We start from the raw sequence: 21,832 nt of genomic DNA, 5'->3' as shown, positions 1-21,832 counted from the left end.
TTCTATACTGAATTCCGAGCTAATAAGATAAATAGACCAATGGTAGCTTGTACTAAAAATATTGTTATTATTTTTTTTTTAAATTTTAATTATCTATAAATAATACTATAAATACGTATTCAAAATGAAGACCATTACTTTTACACATATATTTATTCTAATTATTGTCATTTGAAAATATTACATTTTTAATCTAAGTACTCAATTATTGAAAAATTAAAAAATTCAAGTGCACAAATAAACATATGAATAAATTATTTTTGATATTGTGCTACCTGGAAAGAAGTCGAATAATAGAAGTTATTGAATTTACATTGAGAAAATTTGTTCAATATCGCAGAGAATTTTATTTTATTTTTTATAGTTAAATTGTAACTACACGTAAAATCGTATGAAGCACCCATTGTATAAGGCGAAAGTAATGTTTGTAAAATATTGGTGGGGATTTGGAAGTAATCATCGGAACTGTAGAGTAGCGTCACAGAATACGCTTTGTACACTTAGTCGAAAGAGAACCCGAGTGCAGTTGAATCGACATTCCGACGTGGATGCGCACGCGCATGCAGAGCTCCCATCCGAGTCTTGGCTTCTGCTAGTTGTATTCAAAGTGCCGTGTTGTTGGAAAATCGTGAGCGTTCGGAATTTTTCAGCTCCTATAAGCGACTCTTATAAACGCTCGTATTCGTATTTTTCGAGGTTATAAACACCCGATTTTATTGATTGTATGTGTGCAGTAGCATCGACAGCAGCATTAACCAAATCATGTAGGTAAAAGTTAAGCAAATATTTACACCAATGCTGATTTACACGTATTTTCTAATACGTTCAGTTCTTAAAGCCCATTCTTATATCTATGTTGTAAAATTCTCATCAAAAGTGCGTAAAAAAATTAATGTTTTGAATGATGTGTGCCAAGCATCAAATACAGCTTAAAACAGTTAGTTTTAAATCAGATTTATTAAACGGCTATTCAGAAGGTTCGAGATAAAAGAAAACCCTTATGTAAGATAAAGAAGGACATAAATCGCATAATTGATAATATAATAACAGTTGCACGTGTTTGTTACTCCTAGAATATGGGAGGAAACGAGGCGAAGGTCGATAACAGTACGCATACGACCTACATTTTACTATCTTCCTTAACTTTCTTTTGTTTCTGTCGAAAGTTTATAACGCATTTTCTTAATTTATTTACATTCACATTTTGCAATTTCATCTATTCGTAAATAGAAAATTCATTAAATTTAACTTTTTATAATACTTATGATTTATTAAATAACCACTCAATTTAACGAACTTTTCCAAAATAACATGTAAACGGAAATATTATTAATTATTACTTTATAGATTTAATAAAACGTCAAGATTGCATTCTTATTTTTAAATATTTAATATTAAACCATGTCTGTGCTAACATCGCAATTAATGCTTTATTTTGTTACATAAATAAAAAATTGTATAAAAAGTACGCAAAATTAAGAAATCAAAATATTGATATTGCATTATCTTATCTACATTCACCGAAGACAAAAACTTAAATACAATAAATTATTAGTATTCATTTATTTATACGTTGACAATTAAGATATTATGTTAACAAAGTGTAAACAATAGTATAATATTACAATAATACAAATTACGTTTTAAATATAAAACATTTATTTTATTCGATGAATTAGGGTTTTACAAATAGAAAAATAGATATAATTAAAAATTATCATCAAATTATCGATAAAAACTTAATAAAGTGAATATGAAAAATATATATTTATTAATTACAAACCATTTCAATTTTATTTTTTATGTATTAAATTTATTAATTTAAAAAAAAAATAAAAATTAGAAAGGTTTTGATATATTAACATGACACTTTTTATCTTCTATTAATTGCTTTTAATTCAAGCTTTATTTAATTCACTTTAATCCTAAAAATTATTACATTTAAAAAATGTTTAATGAATAGTCTTAAAAGTGTTTATTATATGTAATGAAACGATATAATTAAATTATGGATTCTTCAAAATAATTATAAAATGTAAAACCTTATATAATAGTGATGATTCTCTTAAAATAATTGAAAATAATATTTCAGAATATATACACCACTTTTGCATAATTGCGTATTAAACTTTAAATTTAACCGTATTATTACAAAAATAGATTTTATTTGATCAAATAAATATTTATATCCAAAGAAAAATATATCGTTTTACAATGTGTTGATTCAACGTGAAATAACTAATCAAACCTTTTGTCTTAAATATGATTGAATAATTTTATCAAATTATTTATATACTTAAGGCATCGTTAACATATTCTCCAAGATCCATGTTTACATTGTTTTTCAAATTATCTTTTAAATACACATTTTTGTTGTCTCGTGAATGTTAATAAATTTGTCGTTTTATCCTAGAATATTTCATTAATTTCATCAAAGTAATTTTGATATATGTGATATGTATACAAGTTTTTAAATGAAGTATTTAAATGAGTTTTTAAATAAATTTGTGGACAATACTACGTTAATAATTTAAAAACTTGTATATCCGCGTGTGTATGTTTGTGTTTGTCTATTGATCACTCGTCCTCAATACAAGTTAAGCCGATTACAAAATTGAATAAATTTAATCTAGATTTTTCTGGAATAATGATGGAGACTTACTGTTATAAAATATTTAATGTTGTTATTATATCTGATATTTAAAAATTATATTTTTACTATAAGGTGAATTTTAAACTATCCATTCTGTTTAAAATTGATAATTTCTTAATTTTTAGTTTTTATAATTCTATGCTAATAAGTTAGTAACCACATAGAATTCACTATATTTGAAAATTTTTACATGAGATTAAAGGATTTACAATTTATCATTTGATTACAATGCTGAAAAATGTTTATATTGAAAATTATATAGGATTAATCGTGGTACATATAATCAACGAATATCATGAAAAATATTATTTTTATAGTTTATAACCAATAGCACTTGACTAATATTATAATTTTGGTTATAATATATATCATAGAAAAACTACTATAACAACCATTATTAATGTTTATCTAATTGTGCATCCAAATAAAATTTAAATACTTGATATAATATACTCACTGAAAACAAAAAATAAAAGATCATACGTTAACGAATATAAAAGTTCATATTAAATATGAAAGTCGCAGTCAGTTTTTCATAATGTAGAGAATTATAAAACAGTTTGAAATTGCATACATTATTTTCTCCATATTACTTTACAAATTTCTCCATGATTTATTTATAAATTAATTTGTTTAAATTATTTGATTAAATTATTATACACATATAGATTTTTTATGTTAACATTAACCTTTACAAAAATGTATTATAGATATTTTATGATGAATTTCGTATAAAGAATCGTATAATTTTCAAGAAGAGAAATTTCGTTTTATTGATTATCAGTCTTAAAAGAAATAGTATATTCAACTTCATAAATAAAGTATTTTAGCTAAATAAATTTCTAATTGTATTTATAACTTTCAGTTGCTTCAGTTGTTATTATAATCATATAAATTTATTATAATATTTATTATTATAATGTAAATTTATTATTATAATCATGTAAATATATCAATATTAATTGTATTAATTCATATTCTTTCTAGAATAACGATTGAATAATAACGATTGAATATTTTACTATTTTATTTTCAGTTATTTTTTATACATAATTTATAACATATTTACAACTTTATTTATGTAATATAATTTGTATGTTATCAATTAGTAGTAATTATTAATTTATTGATTTAAAATAATTTTTTTATAATAACGAAATTATTTAATAATTGTATAAACTACTCACACAGCAAAGTACACATAAAGTAATGGATGTAATGCAACTGATTATTGTTTCTATAAAACGAATAGACACATAACTGTAAAATAAATTATATTTAATTAAAGTGAAAACTAGCTTAAGGAACTTTATACTTTATAGTCCAATCCTAGAAGTATAAGCTAATTAATGCCATATTTCTGTGTTTAATCTATTTTTAGTGCTATAATATATAGTCAAACTAAAAGTACAATATTTCGGTTGAGTACAGTAATAAATGGAAAAATCTCATAAGAATGTACAGATTTTTGTTATTACAGTTTAAGTTTTTCACTTTAAATTTCTATTTAAAATAGAACAATAACTAGAAATTTAATGATCTAATTGAATTATTAACTGATATTGAACTAAATACGAAAACTTAAAATTGGACACTATTCCTATTGAGTGCAAAACTATTTTGCAGTATGGTACACCTGCCGAACCCTTAAGATCTATATGATCGAAAATTAATTTTTGAATAAGAATATAATTTCCAGATATCATCTTAATTATGTAATTTAATCTATCTCACTTGACTAAAGCTCAGTTATTTGTTTTTTTCTTAATAAAAGTCACTTTTATATTTATTAGTTGTATATTCTGTAATATCCATCATTTCTACAGTATCATGTAGTCATTGCAAATGTTTCTAAAAAGGTTATAAAACTATAATTTTTCCTCAAAATCTAAAAATTCGTAAAAATTATATTTGGATCGATGACCACATTGATTAAATGGTGGAATAAAATCTTATCTATGAGAAACTGCATTTAATCTAAAACTTTTTTTCTATTTTGATTATTACTATTTCCTATATTGATTTTAATATTATATGTTATTTATATATCAAGGTTCAAAGTATTTCTTATTTTGATTGTTTACCAAATATGTTATGAATATATGAAAAAAAGTTTATTATTTATTTATTTGGTTGTTTTGGTTAATTTTTTTTTTATCAGACATTTTATGATATTTATATCGATCATTTTTACCTCAAAATATATTTTTTTCGTGTGTATATATATTCAATCTTTAATTATTCTTATATGATAGAAATGCTTCAATTTATGGTTTAGGAATAAGATTTGATATAATTGTTGAAGTTACATTTCCAAATTGTGCTTTATACTTACCTGTTAAAAAACAATGTATTTATTCGGAAGGATTCAATAATTAACTCGATGAATTCCTTTAAAAATATATATCAATATTCTTAATAATAAATAATAATTTTGGAGTAACAACTTAAATTAATTAAATAAAATAAGTTTACAGTTTAAGGAATCACTTCATCTGCATGCTTCCAGCTGCAATTTAATTATATTTATAAAAATTATCTAGTATGGTTCTACGTATTTGATGAACATACGGTACTATGAAGTATTATCAGCATTTGAGATAATACAGCATATACTGTTCTATGACCAACATAATGAAATGATATGAAATATCAATCCTTGAACAAATCTTTCAGAAACCGTTTTTTAAATTTATGATCAACAGATATTCGTATGTTACTAAAAATGATATTTATTTATAAAACTAGCTAAGTATACTTCTCTATAACTATATTTGGTTTGCGATAGTTAATGAATAACAACATTTGTTTTTTTTCTAAGATAGCACAATCTGAAGACTGCACAGGCTCCAAAAAAATTTAATTATCATAAATGCAAGTATTTATCAATTTGTTCAATAATTATCTCCTAAACAGATTTTAGCCCCGTTAATGGATCTAAAATTTAGCGATTATATAATCTTGACTAATTAATATGCGAAGTAGATGATATTTTATAAATTTATACTATAGCCTTTTGTATTAATGGGTCACTTCAACCTTATCTGTTTTAAATAATAAGTACGACTATGGTACAGTTATAATTAGTCCAGAAAAGGAATAATTCTTCAATGCTAGTTTAGATATACGAGTGACGTGATCGGTTTGTATTTTTATTCAAAATTGAAAAAAGAACCCGGAATTTTTGGAAGCTAATTACATTTTTCACGCGACGATATCGATTCTACGATTAGACATTGTTTCTCGAGATAAATAAGCCATTCAATGTGTTTGACATTCTGATATTTTCTCATATGTAGAGAAATAATTTACATGAAGTTAATACATTTTTTTGTAAGAATTATTAAAATATATTTCCACATTCTTGCGATTAAGTTATTTAATTCTCTCAATAAAATTATGCTGTCAGCCACTTATAATTATGTAATTATAAAATGTTCAATTTCACACTCTATTTTATTTAATTTAATTTTATTACATTATTATTACATTATTGATCAAATATTACTGTAAACTAATATGATATTTACTGATGATTTCTTTCACATATGAATTACTTTATTATATTACAGAATTTATCAATGCATTTACTGGCAATTATTTAAATTTAAATATGTAAATTTTTCTATTAATTTTTTAAATCAATAACCTCATCATTTTCATTTTCATATTATGTCAGAAATATAATAATAATATTACAATTGATGTATCTCTTTCAATCATATCTAAGTTTGATCATGTCGAATTCGAATAAAATGATTAATTAAAAAATATCAATTTTTATCACGTTTGTGTTTTATACAAATTTCACTTATACATATATTCGAAGGAAACAATTAGATATAAATTGGCATTACTTATTTTATTCAACAAGTACTTTAAAAAAATTTATAAATATTTATGATCATTCATTATATTATTTTAAAAAGTATTTATAATATTAAATTATAAAAATATGTAATATAAAAATATTAATTATAAAAATATGTAATATAAAAATATTAATTATAAAAATATGTAATATAAAAATATTAATTATAAAAATATATCTATTAATAGGTTAGTATTCAGTGTAAATAATTATTTTTTATTTTTAATTTATATAAATTCATGGTAACTATAACTTTTAGATAGCCATGAAATATATCATGTTTCAATATAATTATTATTTTTAAATAAGTCTATATTATCAATGAACTATACATAATTCGATGGTTAATAATTTTTCAAGTAATAATTTCAAGTGATGCTCTAAAGAAATAAAAAAAATTGTAAATTTGTAACATTTAATTATAAAATTTTGGTAATCTTCTTTCATATATATTATAATTATTCATAATAACTGTGATACTTTACTACAGAGTTCTTAATTATTTTGAAGAAATCATAGTATTTTTAAATTTGTTATTTCTATTATGTAACAACAATATAATTAATAATTTTAGCAAATTTTTCTTCTTCCTATTCGATTTTATTTATACTATATTTTATGATTGGTGACATTAATACATTATATACTTAGAACTTGAAATTATATACTTTACAAATATCAATAACTCTGTAATGTGCTTAAATTTTACCAAAAAAATACGCTTTGATAATACTAAAAGCATTGATCAACAAATACAATAACGAATCTTTTGATAATATTATGTATGCCTTACTAGTTATTATGTTTATCTGTATTAGTAAGTATATTTCTCTATATATAAATATATTTGTTTCAATACATGCCGTAAGTAATTATGCATATTCAGAGTTTTCATATTGTATAAGAACAATTCTCTTACTTATTGACTAAACAAATTTTTAGTAATGAATCGATATTGATACTTTTACATTATAAAAAGCATTTGAAATTAGGCTTTATTTATATTATTCGAGAAATAAATTATAATTGTCAATTATTTATTAAGAATTAATAATATTTATAAGTAACACAATACATAATCTTTCTCGAATTGCGTTGTAATTTACGAAATCCTTATTAAAACTTTCAATAATTTAAACGAAAGTATATTTAGTTTTATTTAAATCTAAAACTCTATTAAACATAATATTTATTTTTTTAATTTTTAAATTTGTAGTTAAAAGTATTATTATAAATCATTATTAATAGAATACGTTTTGTATGTATTACTTTTTATTAAAATAATAATTACAAAAAGAATTTCTAAATAATTTCTACGTACCTTATTATAATTATTGCTAATACAGAATTCAGTCATTTTATGTAAAAATTCATGAATTTGATTTCTCACATTAAATTTTCTACTTTCCTATAATTGCTTTTTTTTATTAACAGCTTTTATTTGAATCTACTCCAAAAGTAGTTAATTAGTTATTATATCAGGTAATTTATGTTTATATTTTTTGATAATAAAACAAATGAAACGTGCGTTGTAATTGAGTTTCTATTGATTTTTAATTTTAAAGATAACAATTTGAGGCAATTTTCTTATTCAAAGTTGAAATAAACTGAGTATTTTAATTAACGATATCCAGTTAAAAAAATTAAGCTGTTAACGTTATTAATCGCTACAATAAAATCATATTAAAACAGATAAAAATTAAAAATTAAACTCGACATATAATAGAATAATAAATAAAAATTCATATTTTTATATTTTCAATAGTTTTCATGTACACTAAAGATCAAATATAGAAATATTTATTTACTATTATTATTTCTAAAACTAAAACAAACATTTTCATGATTATAATCAATATAATACACAAAATATCAACATTTTTTATCAATAAACAATAATAACGATTTTTTGTATAAGTTTTGAAAAAGAGTTGAATATCTAATAAAATAGAATGGATTTTGGCGAGGTACAGGCAAAATAGAAAGTAATAGGCAAGATCTCGTAGAATAATGACCTGAAATCGAAGGAGAACGGAGTTTAGAAATCCATGTACAGAGAAAGCTTTTCTCTTTTTCTCCTTTGCTTCATTTTTTCCCCCCCCCCCCCCATGTCTCACCCTTTTACTCGTTTTTTCATTCTTTGATTCATTTTATAACTCCATCGTTGCGCTTGAATTGTGCATAAACTACACTTAAACTTCACACTTGCATGCCTGTATAATTTTCTTTTGGTTGGTGAAAAGCAGCCATCTACTTCCCAAACTTTCACGAGGGACGTGGAAACAATTGGGAACTTATTTTCTACGAGTACTTTATGAGAATATGATATGCAATTAAAATGAAAAATTATGTAATTGACACAGCTTTAATCAGTTAAGCTTTCTTTACACATAGAAAATATCAATGAAAGTAATTTTCAAAAACTATACACATGTATTCTAGTAAAATTTAATATTTAATTAATCAATATTTAACTTTATTTGAGATGCTTGAGCATACGGGCACGCGTGCATTGTAAAATATTAAACACCGCTACAATTTAAAATATTTTGTTTTTCACTCACTTGCAATATTGATTATCTTAAATAATAATAAGACTATTAAACAAGATATTATTTAATCGATATATATACACAAAATTAACACGATATCAATTCCTCAAAAATGAATAATACATATACTCTTTAATAAATAGTATTAATAGTTATTTTTAATAATTACTTAACAATTGATATTATTCAACAATATAATATTTTATAAATTTTATAAATTAGTTAAAATGTAATGTGAAGTGTAATTTAATTATAGGTTTAATATTTCTAATCTTATGAAGATAAGATAATCTTAGACAAATATTAATCAACTTTACAATTATCAAATTGAATGCAATGATAGAATATTAAAAAAACTTTTTTAATTAATAAAAAATCGCTACTGTAATGTAATTGAATTACATAAAAATAAAATAAGTAATGTATAATATTAAATAGATTTCTCGAATTTTACGCGCAAATTAAGGACATAACACTAAGAATTGCTTTTATTGGATTAACACTTGCAATACAATCAATTAAAAACTTGTAATAAGTGAATGCTATTCAAATGATAAAAAATATATAAATATAATCTGAACTTAATACAAGTTTAACGTATTAATTTGTGCGTGTGATTCATTATATAAATAATACCTTTGTTATTTGCAATAAAATTAACATGAAAAATATTCTCAATTGCTTTTATACTTTTCGTAAATTTAATAAGATTTAATTAATTTTGTGGCAAAATTGATATCACTTTGTATAAAAATTCTTTTTTTCTCTCATAAAACAAATATCAAATATTTATCGAAGTATATGAAATATTTAAAATTAATAAAGAAAGTTTCTAAAATATGTTAAAATCAATGTATTTATACTAGAAACAATTTTATTACTAATATGTATTATATACTACTTATATAATTTTTTAAATAAATATACTCAATTAATCGGCTACTAATTAGTTAATGGATCATTTGTAACGTTTTGGAGAAAATTTAATTATTTGATTTTGAAAATATAATACATATTATAAATGATTAAAATTAAAATAATGTATTATTTACTTTATAAATTATAAATATCTTTTTAATAATTCAATAAATTTATATGATTACCAACATTAGACAACATTATAATTCACATCTGTTTACTACTAAAAATTAATGTTTAATATGATTATTTAATTTTATTATTAATAAATTATTTATATTAAAAAAAATCTAACGTTTATAAGGGAAAAAAATACAGTTTTGTAATTGAATTTTAAAAAGAATTTATGTTTCTGTTTCAGAAGCGATAAAAACATATCCGTAATGTCCGATATTGAAGAAGACGAAGTATGTACTATTTATTAAAATATCTAGATATTACTGATATGCTGGTATAAAATATTTAAAACTAAATTTTGTAATTAATTGTTTTTAGTTTCAAGATGCACAGGAGGATCTGCCGCCGTAAGTACATCATTACTTTTTTGGTATTTTTTATTTGATTCCGTTTTTCAAACCTGTATTTTAATTATCATATTTTGGTTATTTCAATAATTTGTTTGATAAAAATATAAATATTTTTATAAACAATATAACAATTTATTATAAATTATTAGCATTAGTTATAATAATTATATATTATATATAATAAAAATGCTTGTTAAATTTTATATTTTATATTTGAAAATTAGTGTCAATTAGACTTTCACGTTAAACAACATTTTTGGAAAAAGAAATTTTCGAACGCTACGTCTTATGAAGTTTTATTATTTTTAATATCTTAATAAAATTTGTATATTTAAAAAAAAATTATTAAAATATTTAATTTTTGATATATTATTTTGATTAATATTAAAGTCTTTGATAAATATCAAATTTTTTAAAGAAATTTTTATACACGTATGTAGTAATATTTGTATAATATTAATAATTGTTCTTATTGCTTATATTTTTCGTTTCCACTTTTTAAAAAGTTGTTTGTTTATTATTATAACATTAATTTAGTAATATGTGTTTATGGTATAAAATGTACAATACATTTCAATAAATATTTGCAGATTATAAATATATTTTTTCTATGTATTTTACAAAATTTATTTATTTGTATAATTATTATTGCCTTCATAAAATTATCATTATTAAAATAATTTGTTTTGATAACGCAAGAACTTGCGATTAATCCTATATTATAGATAAGGTCGTATTCCATTTTTATGCTCAAGTAGTATAATTTTAATAATTATCAGTGAAACCTTGAAAATTTCGAACAATTTTCAGTCATAAAAATTAATTTTGTTCATAAATGTCTATTGACTGCTATGAATTACTGATAAATTCTATCAAAAAATTAATACATAAATTTAAGTAATAGTTGCCAATTGAAAATTTATAAATTTCTTTTCATTTAAAGATAGTATATTCTTCAATTTTTCAACTATAAAATCTCTTAATTATTTGGTTTTACATTTTTTACAAATTATTTTTACACAAATACAGTTATTTTTTATATATTTAACTTTTTATTTGACTGGTAAACTATTAAATAAAAAATTTTTAAATATTTTTGAAATTATTTTATTTACTTGTTTGAGAATCTTTTTTTCAACTATTAGTAACATTAAATTTACTAATATATATATATATATATATATATATATATATATATATATATATATATATATTCAGTTAGTGAAAAATAAATATTAATATTTTTGTGTTGTTTTATCATAAAAAATGTGTTGAAAGGACAATAAATTGAAAGGGTGGCCTGCTATAGAATTAAAAAAACTGTTTTCGTTATTATTTTTAAGTAATTAGATAAGATTGATGTCTTGTTACTGATATATTGTATTGGAACAATGAAATTCATTTAAATTAATTTTAGTTAATATAGATAAATATAATGGATAGATGGCAAATATATAGACAAAAGTATTAAGAAAATGTTTTAGTAAAAAAGCTAATAACTTTAACGAAAATATCCATTTTAAGTACATTAAAAATTATTTAATAATAAATATTAAATTGAATTATAACATCGTCTATTTGAAAAAAATAGCAGTGATATTTTGAAGATAAGTGTTGTAATTTTTGTTATTTAGTAGTTCTGCTTAACATAATTCTGTTCTCGACTTATTTACTTAATAAATATTATAAATTATATTTTGAAACTTCGATACTTTAGAATTTTTTTCATTATGTTTTTCATGTCTTTATTCATTTGACGTTTTACGGTTAAACAATTAACGTTTTTTAAATTTGACGATTTATTAAAAATTCAGGAATATATAATAATTATTTCACTGAAATTCATCTTAAATTTATCTAACACTTTAAATTTCTCAGACCAACCACAATGGATTTTGATACAGCAATATCAGAGGCGCAACAAGCTGTACATTATTTTTTAAACAATGATTTTGAGAAAGCAAAACAAATACTCGAACCATGGTCCGACAATAGTATGTATCATGCTTTGGGTACCAGCCTATTTGCATTCCTCGAGGCGACGCTTACATTTGAGCAGGTGATTTTTTATTTTTGTTGTAATTCAATTACAAATAATGTTGAATCTTTGAAAGTAAATTTAAACTACAATTTATTAATTTTATCTAAATTTAAAATAATAAATACATATATATGTTATTAAGTAATTAATGATATGCTGTAATTAATAATATACTATTAAAGCAATAGATTTCTTTATTACCTAATGAAAATAATTTTTACTTTATACAAAATTTCTAATTGCTTCAATTTTAGTTTATTAAGTTAGAATAAATTATTGAATTTATATTGCCAGCATTGTTAATTCGTGTTTATTTTAGCTTTACAATTATTAAACTAGTATATAAGCCATTTTTATTTTTACAAGAACTTATTATTCCGTGATACATGAGAACTTGAACAAACTTCAAACAAAACTTTTCATAATTTACACTCATAGAAAGACGTTATAAAGGCGTCGAAATCCTTGAAGCAATGCATGGCCGTATGTACAAAACATCGACGACACACTACCGCCATGCAAAATATCGGCAAAATGGTCAAGAAAACTAATTATGATTCTTACACTAACGGTAATAATTTACTATTGTTTTCGATATTTAGAATATAGGTGTATTCACAGACTTATTTTTTTTACAAAAAACATAGATTGAGTTTGCGCAAGTACTATTTGTAATTAAGATTAATCTATAAAGAAATGTTTTATATGTATGAAAAATAATTTCAGTATGTCATAATATTAACAAGTATTTATAATGATCATTTTTTTTATTATTATTTTTTAAAGATATTTTATTATATAAAATATGAAGATATCAAAACAAAATTATAACATTTTAAAGTGTATTGCTATACAGAAAAGATATTAAGATTAAATTTGTCAAATCCAAAAAAAAAATTGGTAGGTTTGTAAATCATTAAATTGTAACTTTTAAATTATATTTAAAAAAATATTTTAAATTAAAAAATGTATAACAATTTATAAAAATTTTAATATTCAATTCTAAATATGTATTTAACTCTTTATAGATAATTAGAAATTTATAATACTTTTTAATAAATCAAATTTATAAAAGAAAAATCATTAAGGTAAAATTAGAGATCTTAATGATAATTGCAACTAAAGTATCAAAAAATAATCTATTGCAAAAAAAATAATGAAATTGTACTATATATTTTAATTATTTTTAATGTGATTATTTAGAATTAAAAATATCATTAAATGGAATATTTATAAAATATCACTATATGTTAATAATAACCAATATAATTTTAATTATATTTTAAAAATTATTTACTGTTTTATCGTGAAATTATATTACAGAAGTTTATTTCATTAAAATCACATAAGTATTTAACACATGTAAATGCCTCATAATTCAATATAATACAATTTTTTTTAACGAAAGTATTTGAGTTTCATAAAAATTTGAACGAAATATACTTGACGTGAAATAATCAAAACTCTTATTAGTATAGTAAAAAATTCATAGCATTTAATTTTTACATTGCATAAAATTAATATTTTGTTATTATAGAGGAAGTACATGCAGAACTCTGTTATGCCGAGTCATTACTTTTAAAGTCGATGTTGATGTTCCTCGAAGATGAAACATTAGTGAACTTCGTTAAAGCTGCTATGAAAATACGCACTTGTTTCCTATCATACAAGTAAATATAAATTTTCATTTAATTTTATAGTAATTGTAGACGCATTGTCGAATATTTTTTGTTGTTTTTTTTAAATTTTTGTTAATATTTTTTTTATAATAAATTATTTGGAATATTTTAAAAAATATGTTTAAAATATTTTTTAATTCTTTAATATTATCATTCTATTTATTATTCTATTGATTATAAAAATTCAATTACAGATTCTTAAGATTTATTTAAAAAATAATATTTATATAAAAATATTAATATATTTTTATTTCAGAGAATGCTCACAAATTTTGAATACCAGAAAATGGCAAAATGAATCCAGCAGAACGCATTTTGAAAGTGGAGTTCGAATGGGGATTGGCACATTTAATTTAGTGAGTATTCGTGATAATATTTATTATTTTTGTTCTATTTGTTTATATACCACTATTTTAAGTTATTATCTTCATTTCCAGTTGATCTCATTATTACCTGAACGTGTCATTAAGTTATTAGAATTTATTGGATTTTCTGGAGATAAGGTATATATTTTATTAAGTTTTATTTATTATACATACATAAAAAAATAAAGATAATTATATTATTACAAAATAAGTTTATTTTTAAAAAAATTCAAGGAGATAATAAAATAATTAATAAAAAATTAATAATGTCATTATGTGCAGAATTTTTTTAATCTTTAATCAATTTTTACATTTTTACTTCAAATTTATTAACTAATGCTAGTTCAAATGATATCAGAACAATTTTTTAATTTATATGAAATCATGTAAACTAAAGAAAACTTTATTTAATATATTGTAACGTATTATATAAATTATTTCTTATAATAGCGATGAATGTTAATATTAAGTATTTTCTTATGAAAAAAGACTTCTCAATTTAAATATATTCATTGTTAAAATAATAATAAATATCAATTAATATCGATTTAATGTAATTCGAGCTGACTAATATTATTTTATATTTAATTAATTTTTTCAGACTTATGGTCTTAACCAGTTAAAAGCTGGATTTGATGAGCGTAAAGGTCTTCGGCAAGTGCTTTGTGCAATGACACTACTTTCTTTTAATTTAATAATCATGTTTGTATTGTGCAATAAAGAAGGTGATTTGGACTGGTGTGAAAAAGCTTTAGACGAACAACTTACTCTTTATCCTGATGGGATTTGGTTTTTAATGCTAAAAGCCCGACTTGAGCTCACTAGAGGTAATATTGAAGATAGTATTGAATGGTATAAAAAATCCTGGAAGAGTCAACAAGTCTGGCCTCACTTTCATCATATTTGTTTTTGGGAACTTATGTGGGCTCATTGTATTCAACAAGAATGGAGAGAAGCTTTAGAGTATGCAGAGAAACTATCAAAGGATTCTAAATGGTCGCGCACAATTTATTTGTATCAGCAAGCTGCCATTATGATGATGATGAAATCTTCGTTGGATAGCGAAGAAGAAATAAATATTGATCGATTAATGATGCAAGCTCCAACTTATAAACAACGCATTGCTGGAAAATCATTACCAATGGAAAAGTTTCTAATAAAAAAGACCGAACGTTATTTTGCGCAAAAAAAAAATCTTATTCTTCCTATTTTTGAGCTTATGTATATCTACAATTTATTTACAATAATGGGTAAACGTCGAGACAAACTAATGAATATTTTCAAAACCATTGAAGAAGAAGAAACTTCCTTTAAAAGTAGGCCGTAAGTTAAAATATATTTTTTTTGGCTACCTTAAGTTTGTATAATAACAGTCTGTTTTATAAAAAAACTTTTATTTCAATTATTCAGAAAGAATGAGTTTCAAGCAGAAAATAAAGCACTGATATTACTTCTCAAAGGGGCTTGTCTCCGTCAAATGAAACTCTATTTACAAGCTGAAGATTATTTGATGCAAGTTTTGGAATTGGAAAAGGAAATAAAAGAAGATTCTTATTTGGTTCCTTTTGCATCTGTTGAATTAGCAATGTTAGCTCGAGATCAAGGAAAAAATCAAGCTGCAATATCACTTTTGGAAGATGTCAAGTAAATATATACAAATTCTATACATTTAGTTATAAATAATTTCAGAAATCTGAAGTGTAAAAAAAAATATTTTATAGGAAAAACTTTACTGGCTATTCGCTTGAGTCAAAATTACACTTTAGAATACATTCGATTATAATGGAAGTTTCAAGTAAAAAACCAGAAGAGATTATAGAAAAAAGATTGCAGATGGCTTCATTAAATGATACAACCATTTTAGACAATATTGATCAAGCTGGGTCTAGTTCTATTAGATCAGCGACATATAAAGTACCTAATAATTGTCCATCTGTAAAAACTTAAAATTGCACTGGCTCTTTTTTTGTAAAATATATTGTATTTATTATTCTATTTTTTTTTCAAATTATTTTAAATTGAATAAGTTATAAAAGATTTTAATATTTAAAGTACTTTAATATTAATTATAATTCTATTCATCTGAAAAACCTGAAATTATTAGATATCTCATGAAACAGGGTTCAATACAAAATATTAAGTTTTAATCAAGTTAATTATAAAAACTTTATCAATATTATTCTATTGTATTTATTATAAAGTATTATTTTGTGTATTTAATATTTAACTTATAAAAAATCTAAAAAAAAAAATTAAATTAAATTAATTTTGATTTGTATTATATAACACATTGGTTGCTTTATGGCAGCTTGTATATATATATTAGTAAAATATATATATATATTTTGCTGTATTTCTATATTTTTACAACTTGGTTTGTATATAGTATATAGTTTAATGGTATATTTGTATATTATTCAATAATTTATTATGTAAAAATAAAGTTTAGCGAAATGATATTTTCATAACATTGAAATTGAATATTTTATAAAATAATGAGTGTACTTTTTACACTTTTGTAAATGAGCTTAATATTATAAATATAGTGACAAATATATACTAAACTAAATAATTTTAATATAACTATGTTATATTGTCTTATTCGTCTTTAAATAATAATTTATATTTTAAATTATATTGATGAAATCAGAAAATGTATACAACTAAATAACGGCTAAAATAAAATATTTCATTCATAATTGAAATAAAACTATTAACTTACATAACTTAATTTCTATTTAGTTTAAACAACATATTACTTTAAAAATTTATCATTTTTTAGTAAATTTATATATATGACCAAAACTTATATTAATTGATAATTCTTAAATAAATTTCATCTACAGCATTTATATAAAATATATTATAAAATGATCAACTTTAATATATATACTAATTATAATTCTATTATACAATAAAGAAACTTTTACATAATTTATTTTAATTGTAAAAGAATATATTTTTTAAATAATGTATAATTTAAGTTGAATTTATAATTTCGTTTTTAAAACAATTATTTTTATTTTAGTTAAATTCTAGTACCTAGAAAAACTCAGAAATAATATAAATTTCCATTCAGAATATCCCACAAAGATATTTCGAGTGAACCTAGAAATTCTATTCTTTTATTACCAAAACACATTTCAGTTATGAAATAAAATATTTAAATAAAACCGCTTAAAATAGACACTATTTACGCCCTCTGTAGGAGAAAGTTAAATCCAAATACACTGTAAGAAACGTCAGTATTTATATTTTTTGACAGTAAATTAAATTCGACCGTATACAAAATAAAAAATTGACATTTTTGTAATTAAAAGACTAATTTTAATATGCTATGCAAAATTAAACTTGACCTATAAAGCCAATAATTTAACACAATTAATGAAAATTACAATTTAATTCTTGATATTTTTATTATTAGAAAATTCAATAATAATTGAATAAATTTAGAAAATAAAGTTTTGGAATAATTAGATGGGAAATATGGAATCAGTTTAGCTTAAGCAATTACATAAGGATCAGTGTCCATATACATTCTATATTTATGTGCGCAGTAGAAAGTCTCATGTAATTCATAGTTAACGAAAGATGCAATGACGCATAAATGTTGTGTACGAGATTGTGAAGAAATCGTAAAAGAAAGTAGAATAAAAGGTTTACCTTTGCATAAATTTCCAAAAGACGTTTTGTTGAGAAATAAATGGCTTTCAAGCGGTGGTTTTGAACTAGACTTCAAACCAACTACAAGTCAGATTGTTTGCTATAAGCATTTCAAACAAGCGGACTACGAAATCGGTAGAAGCCACAAGTTATTTTTAAAGAAAGGTTCTATTCCAACAATCTTCGATGATTACGAAAATCATCCTGATCCTGTAGGACCATCTTCAGCTTTTATAACTTCCAGACTTCAGGCAAAAGAATTAAAATTATCGCAGTCACTTGCATTATCCGAATTTGATAATTCAAATAATTATTTTGAAACTTCGTGCTCCAGTTTGGAGGCGTCTATGGACTCTTCAAATTCTGTCCATTGTAGTTTTTCCAAAAAAGATTGTGATCAAATAAAAACCAAAGAAGTGAATTTTGAAACATCTGATACAATAAATACAAGTAGAAAAGCTATATTAAATTCACCATTGCAAATTTCGCCCTTTCTTAATTCTGAAGGAAAAAGTGCCTCAGATATAGATAGTGAAACTCATGAACAAATAAGTACTATAGCAATTGAAGATTCAAAAAAAACAAAAGTAAATGATTCTATGTCGAAAATGTTAAGTAGAGCAGGTTTGAACTTTTTACCTGGATCAAAATTAGAAGCAAAAGACTTTAATGAAAAATGGTATTCTGCTCGAGTTGTAGAGACTGATTGGATTGAAAGAGAAGTGCTTATTCATTTTGATAAATGGAGTTCAAGATACGATGAATGGATTCCAATGGATAGTTCTAGGTTACGAATGTTACAAGTTCAATCTAGGGAAACAAAATTAAAAGAATTCATGATAGGAGAAAGAATCTTAGCTACTTGGGTTGATGGAAAAAAGTATCCTGCAAAAGTTAATGGTAGCCTTGGAAATGATAAATATGATGTATTATTTGATGATGGATATTCTAAAATATTAAAAAGTTCAAAAATGACCAAACTTTTAGAAATATCTGGTAACAAATTAAAAGAAGAAAATAATTACGTTGGTAGTAAGCAAGAACGGAGAGATAAAAAACGAAAGCATACCATAACCGAATTATTTCATTCTCATTCAAAAAAGAAAATAAAAACTGAAAATGAGAAATTAAGTAAAAAACAAGATTTAACAGATATACGTAATATAAAATGTATATCAAACCGAGAGACTACAAATAATTTAAAAGCTGAAGTTGACTCTAGAAGTGATATTTATTCAAATCCAGAATATGTAAATAAAATAAAAAAAGTTAAAAAGGATATTTTTAAATGTAGTAATAATTCTGAACAAATTGTTTCAAAATGGTTTGATAAGAACTCGGATGAAAATGCTTCTGGTGATCTAGAAGAAGATTATGCTACATTTATTGGAAATTTACGTGTTGAAATTGAAGATAGTACTTACAAATGTCCAAAAAATGGCTGTAATAAAAATTTTAGAAAAGAAAATTTATTACAAATGCATATAAAACACTATCATCCTGAATATTCTAAATTTTTGGGATCTACACCAAATGTTGCTGATTTAGCTTATGCAAGAACAATTGGAGAGTCCGTTGAAGATATTATCCCAAAAAAGTCTAGAATTGTTAATACACAATCAACTCAAACTCTTCATGGGACGGTTCAATCAATTTCTCCAATAATTGATACAGAATCTGAGCAAACTGAAATAGATGATAAACTTGAAAATAAAGATATTTCAGATAATAATACAATTGCCATTGAAGATAATTTATCAAAGCAAAATAATAGTTGTACAATGTCTCCAGGAACATTATTTGATATGCGCTTTAAAGAAGAAAAAGTTCATACTGGCATAAAAACCTTACCTCCTGTTAGGCAACCTTTAGTGGTAGAAGTAGAAGAAAATCTACAAATACCGGATTGTAATAATGAAAATGATACTCAGAAATTGATCAATATAAGCGATAAAGGAAAAATATACAAAAAAAGACAACAGCAATATTATTATGATTCTGCAGATAAAATTAAAAAACCAAAAATTATATCAGAAAATGATGAAAATTATGATCATTGTGATGATAGTTTATTAGATGGAGAAGATATTTTAGATTTAAATTATAAATGTATTACAAATAATAATAAATCCAAAGCAGGTAATAATGATAATATTTCAATTAAAAATAGTGGAATTATGATGGTAAATGGTGAATTCATTAAAGTGGAAAAACTACGTAGGGAAGAAATAATTAATTGTACTTGTGGTATTACCGAAGAAGATGGATTAATGATACAATGTGATCTTTGTCTGTGTTGGCAACATGGTCACTGCAATGCTATAGAAAAAGAGAAAGATGTTCCTGAAAAATATATATGTTATATATGCCAACATGCACATAGACAAAGAGCATCGAAAAAATATTTTCATGATCAAGATTGGATACGCGAAGGAAAATTACCCAGTATATATCATTATTCTAGTAATAACTTAAAATTAAATGAGAGAGCAGCAATGTTAAAAAGATCTTACGATTTAATAGCTGGACTGCTACAAATACAAACTTTACTTCATAGCTTAAGAGTAAAGGTCAATGTTGCTCAAAATAAAGACCATCCTAAACTTTATCTTTGGGCAAAAAATTGGTGTAAAATAATAATTCCATCTTTAAAAACTGAACCAGTACCAATTTTAGAAATAATAAAAACTGAAGATTTGACTGATAATTATACTGAAAATAATACTAAAGAAAAATTAGAAATTTCTTTTTCAGGAAATGATTGTGAAAAATTAATTACATCTGATACAGAATTAATGAAAATTTTGGAAGAGGATAGTACTCAAGCTGAAGAATCAAAGCCTTCTACAAAATATTCTGTGTCTAATGATTTGAAGGATGAAGGGAGAATTTTACTAGATGCATTAACAAAAAATGGATTTGAAGAGCAAGATGAACAAGTATCATTAATTAAGCATGAAAGTAACATTCACAATTTACTTATGAAAGAGAATTCAATTGCACAATGTGCTAATTCTGAAAAATTAAATAAATTACAAAATGTCTCAACTGATGTTAGAATTAAACCACTAAGCACATTACAACCAATCATACCAGAACCAGAAGCTCCGATAGATCCAATTGAATGCAAATTACGATTACTGGAGCATATTGATTATTTTCAAAATTACATAGATTCTACACTAACTTTTATGGAAGTGCAACTGTCTGCCTTAGAAAGTATGAATATTACTGAAAAACAAAATAATAACCAACATATACAAACCAAGCAAACAATTCAAATGCTTTTGCATGATTTAGAATCCATTCAAAAACTTGCTGCATTATGTTAATGTAGTTATGTATATATATATAAATTTTTTTTTTATTTATTATTTGTGTTTATATTGTTCATAGTTCATTATTAAATTAAAAAAATTTGTATATTTATAAATAAAAGTGTATATTAAAACTATTGTATTTAACTATGTAATTATTGAAATATATCAAATACCTATACGTTACTTATTTCCATAATTTTATATTTTAATCGATTTATTAACATTAAATATTAAATAATAAAA

The 21,832-nt window shown here is 22.6% G+C and overlaps 2 protein-coding genes across 2 annotated transcripts; both read left to right on the top strand.

The window, feature by feature from the left end:
* The first annotated feature begins 496 nt into the window (after window positions 1-496).
* LOC105360602 (tetratricopeptide repeat protein 39B) lies at window positions 497-16,601 on the top strand. The gene is made up of 11 exons (XM_011497548.1): window positions 497-768; window positions 10,356-10,401; window positions 10,490-10,518; window positions 12,400-12,580; window positions 13,001-13,133; window positions 14,100-14,232; window positions 14,498-14,597; window positions 14,679-14,744; window positions 15,208-15,929; window positions 16,017-16,250; window positions 16,328-16,601. The coding sequence occupies exons 1-11, from the start codon at window positions 725-727 to the stop codon at window positions 16,551-16,553; spliced, it is 1,914 nt and encodes a 637-aa protein (XP_011495850.1). The 5' UTR covers window positions 497-724; the 3' UTR covers window positions 16,554-16,601.
* A 1,566-nt stretch (window positions 16,602-18,167) lies between these two features.
* On the top strand, window positions 18,168-21,629 carry MBD-R2 (PHD finger protein MBD-R2). Its single transcript, XM_011503281.1, has 2 exons — window positions 18,168-19,405; window positions 19,532-21,629. The coding sequence occupies exons 1-2, from the start codon at window positions 18,203-18,205 to the stop codon at window positions 21,599-21,601; spliced, it is 3,273 nt and encodes a 1,090-aa protein (XP_011501583.1). The 5' UTR covers window positions 18,168-18,202; the 3' UTR covers window positions 21,602-21,629.
* Window positions 21,630-21,832: the final 203 nt, after the last annotated feature.

Source organism: Ceratosolen solmsi, unplaced genomic scaffold, assembly GCF_000503995.2.
Source record: "Ceratosolen solmsi marchali unplaced genomic scaffold, CerSol_1.0 scaffold10, whole genome shotgun sequence".
NCBI classification, from domain to species: domain Eukaryota; kingdom Metazoa; phylum Arthropoda; class Insecta; order Hymenoptera; family Agaonidae; genus Ceratosolen; species Ceratosolen solmsi.
This window is presented reverse-complemented; position numbering and strand designations above follow the sequence as displayed.

Coding starts and splice junctions, on each gene's coding strand:
- LOC105360602 (XM_011497548.1), top strand. CDS start 725: ATGTGTGCAGTAGCATCGACAGCAGCATTAACCAAATCATGTAG. Junction 13,134..14,099: donor TTATGATTCTTACACTAACG/GTAATAATTTAC, acceptor TTGTTATTATAG/AGGAAGTACATGCAGAACTC. Junction 15,930..16,016: donor ACTTCCTTTAAAAGTAGGCC/GTAAGTTAAAAT, acceptor TCAATTATTCAG/AAAGAATGAGTTTCAAGCAG.
- MBD-R2 (XM_011503281.1), top strand. CDS start 18,203: ATGACGCATAAATGTTGTGTACGAGATTGTGAAGAAATCGTAAAAGAA. Junction 19,406..19,531: donor AAAATGAGAAATTAAGTAAA/AAACAAGATTTA, acceptor GTAAATAAAATA/AAAAAAGTTAAAAAGGATAT.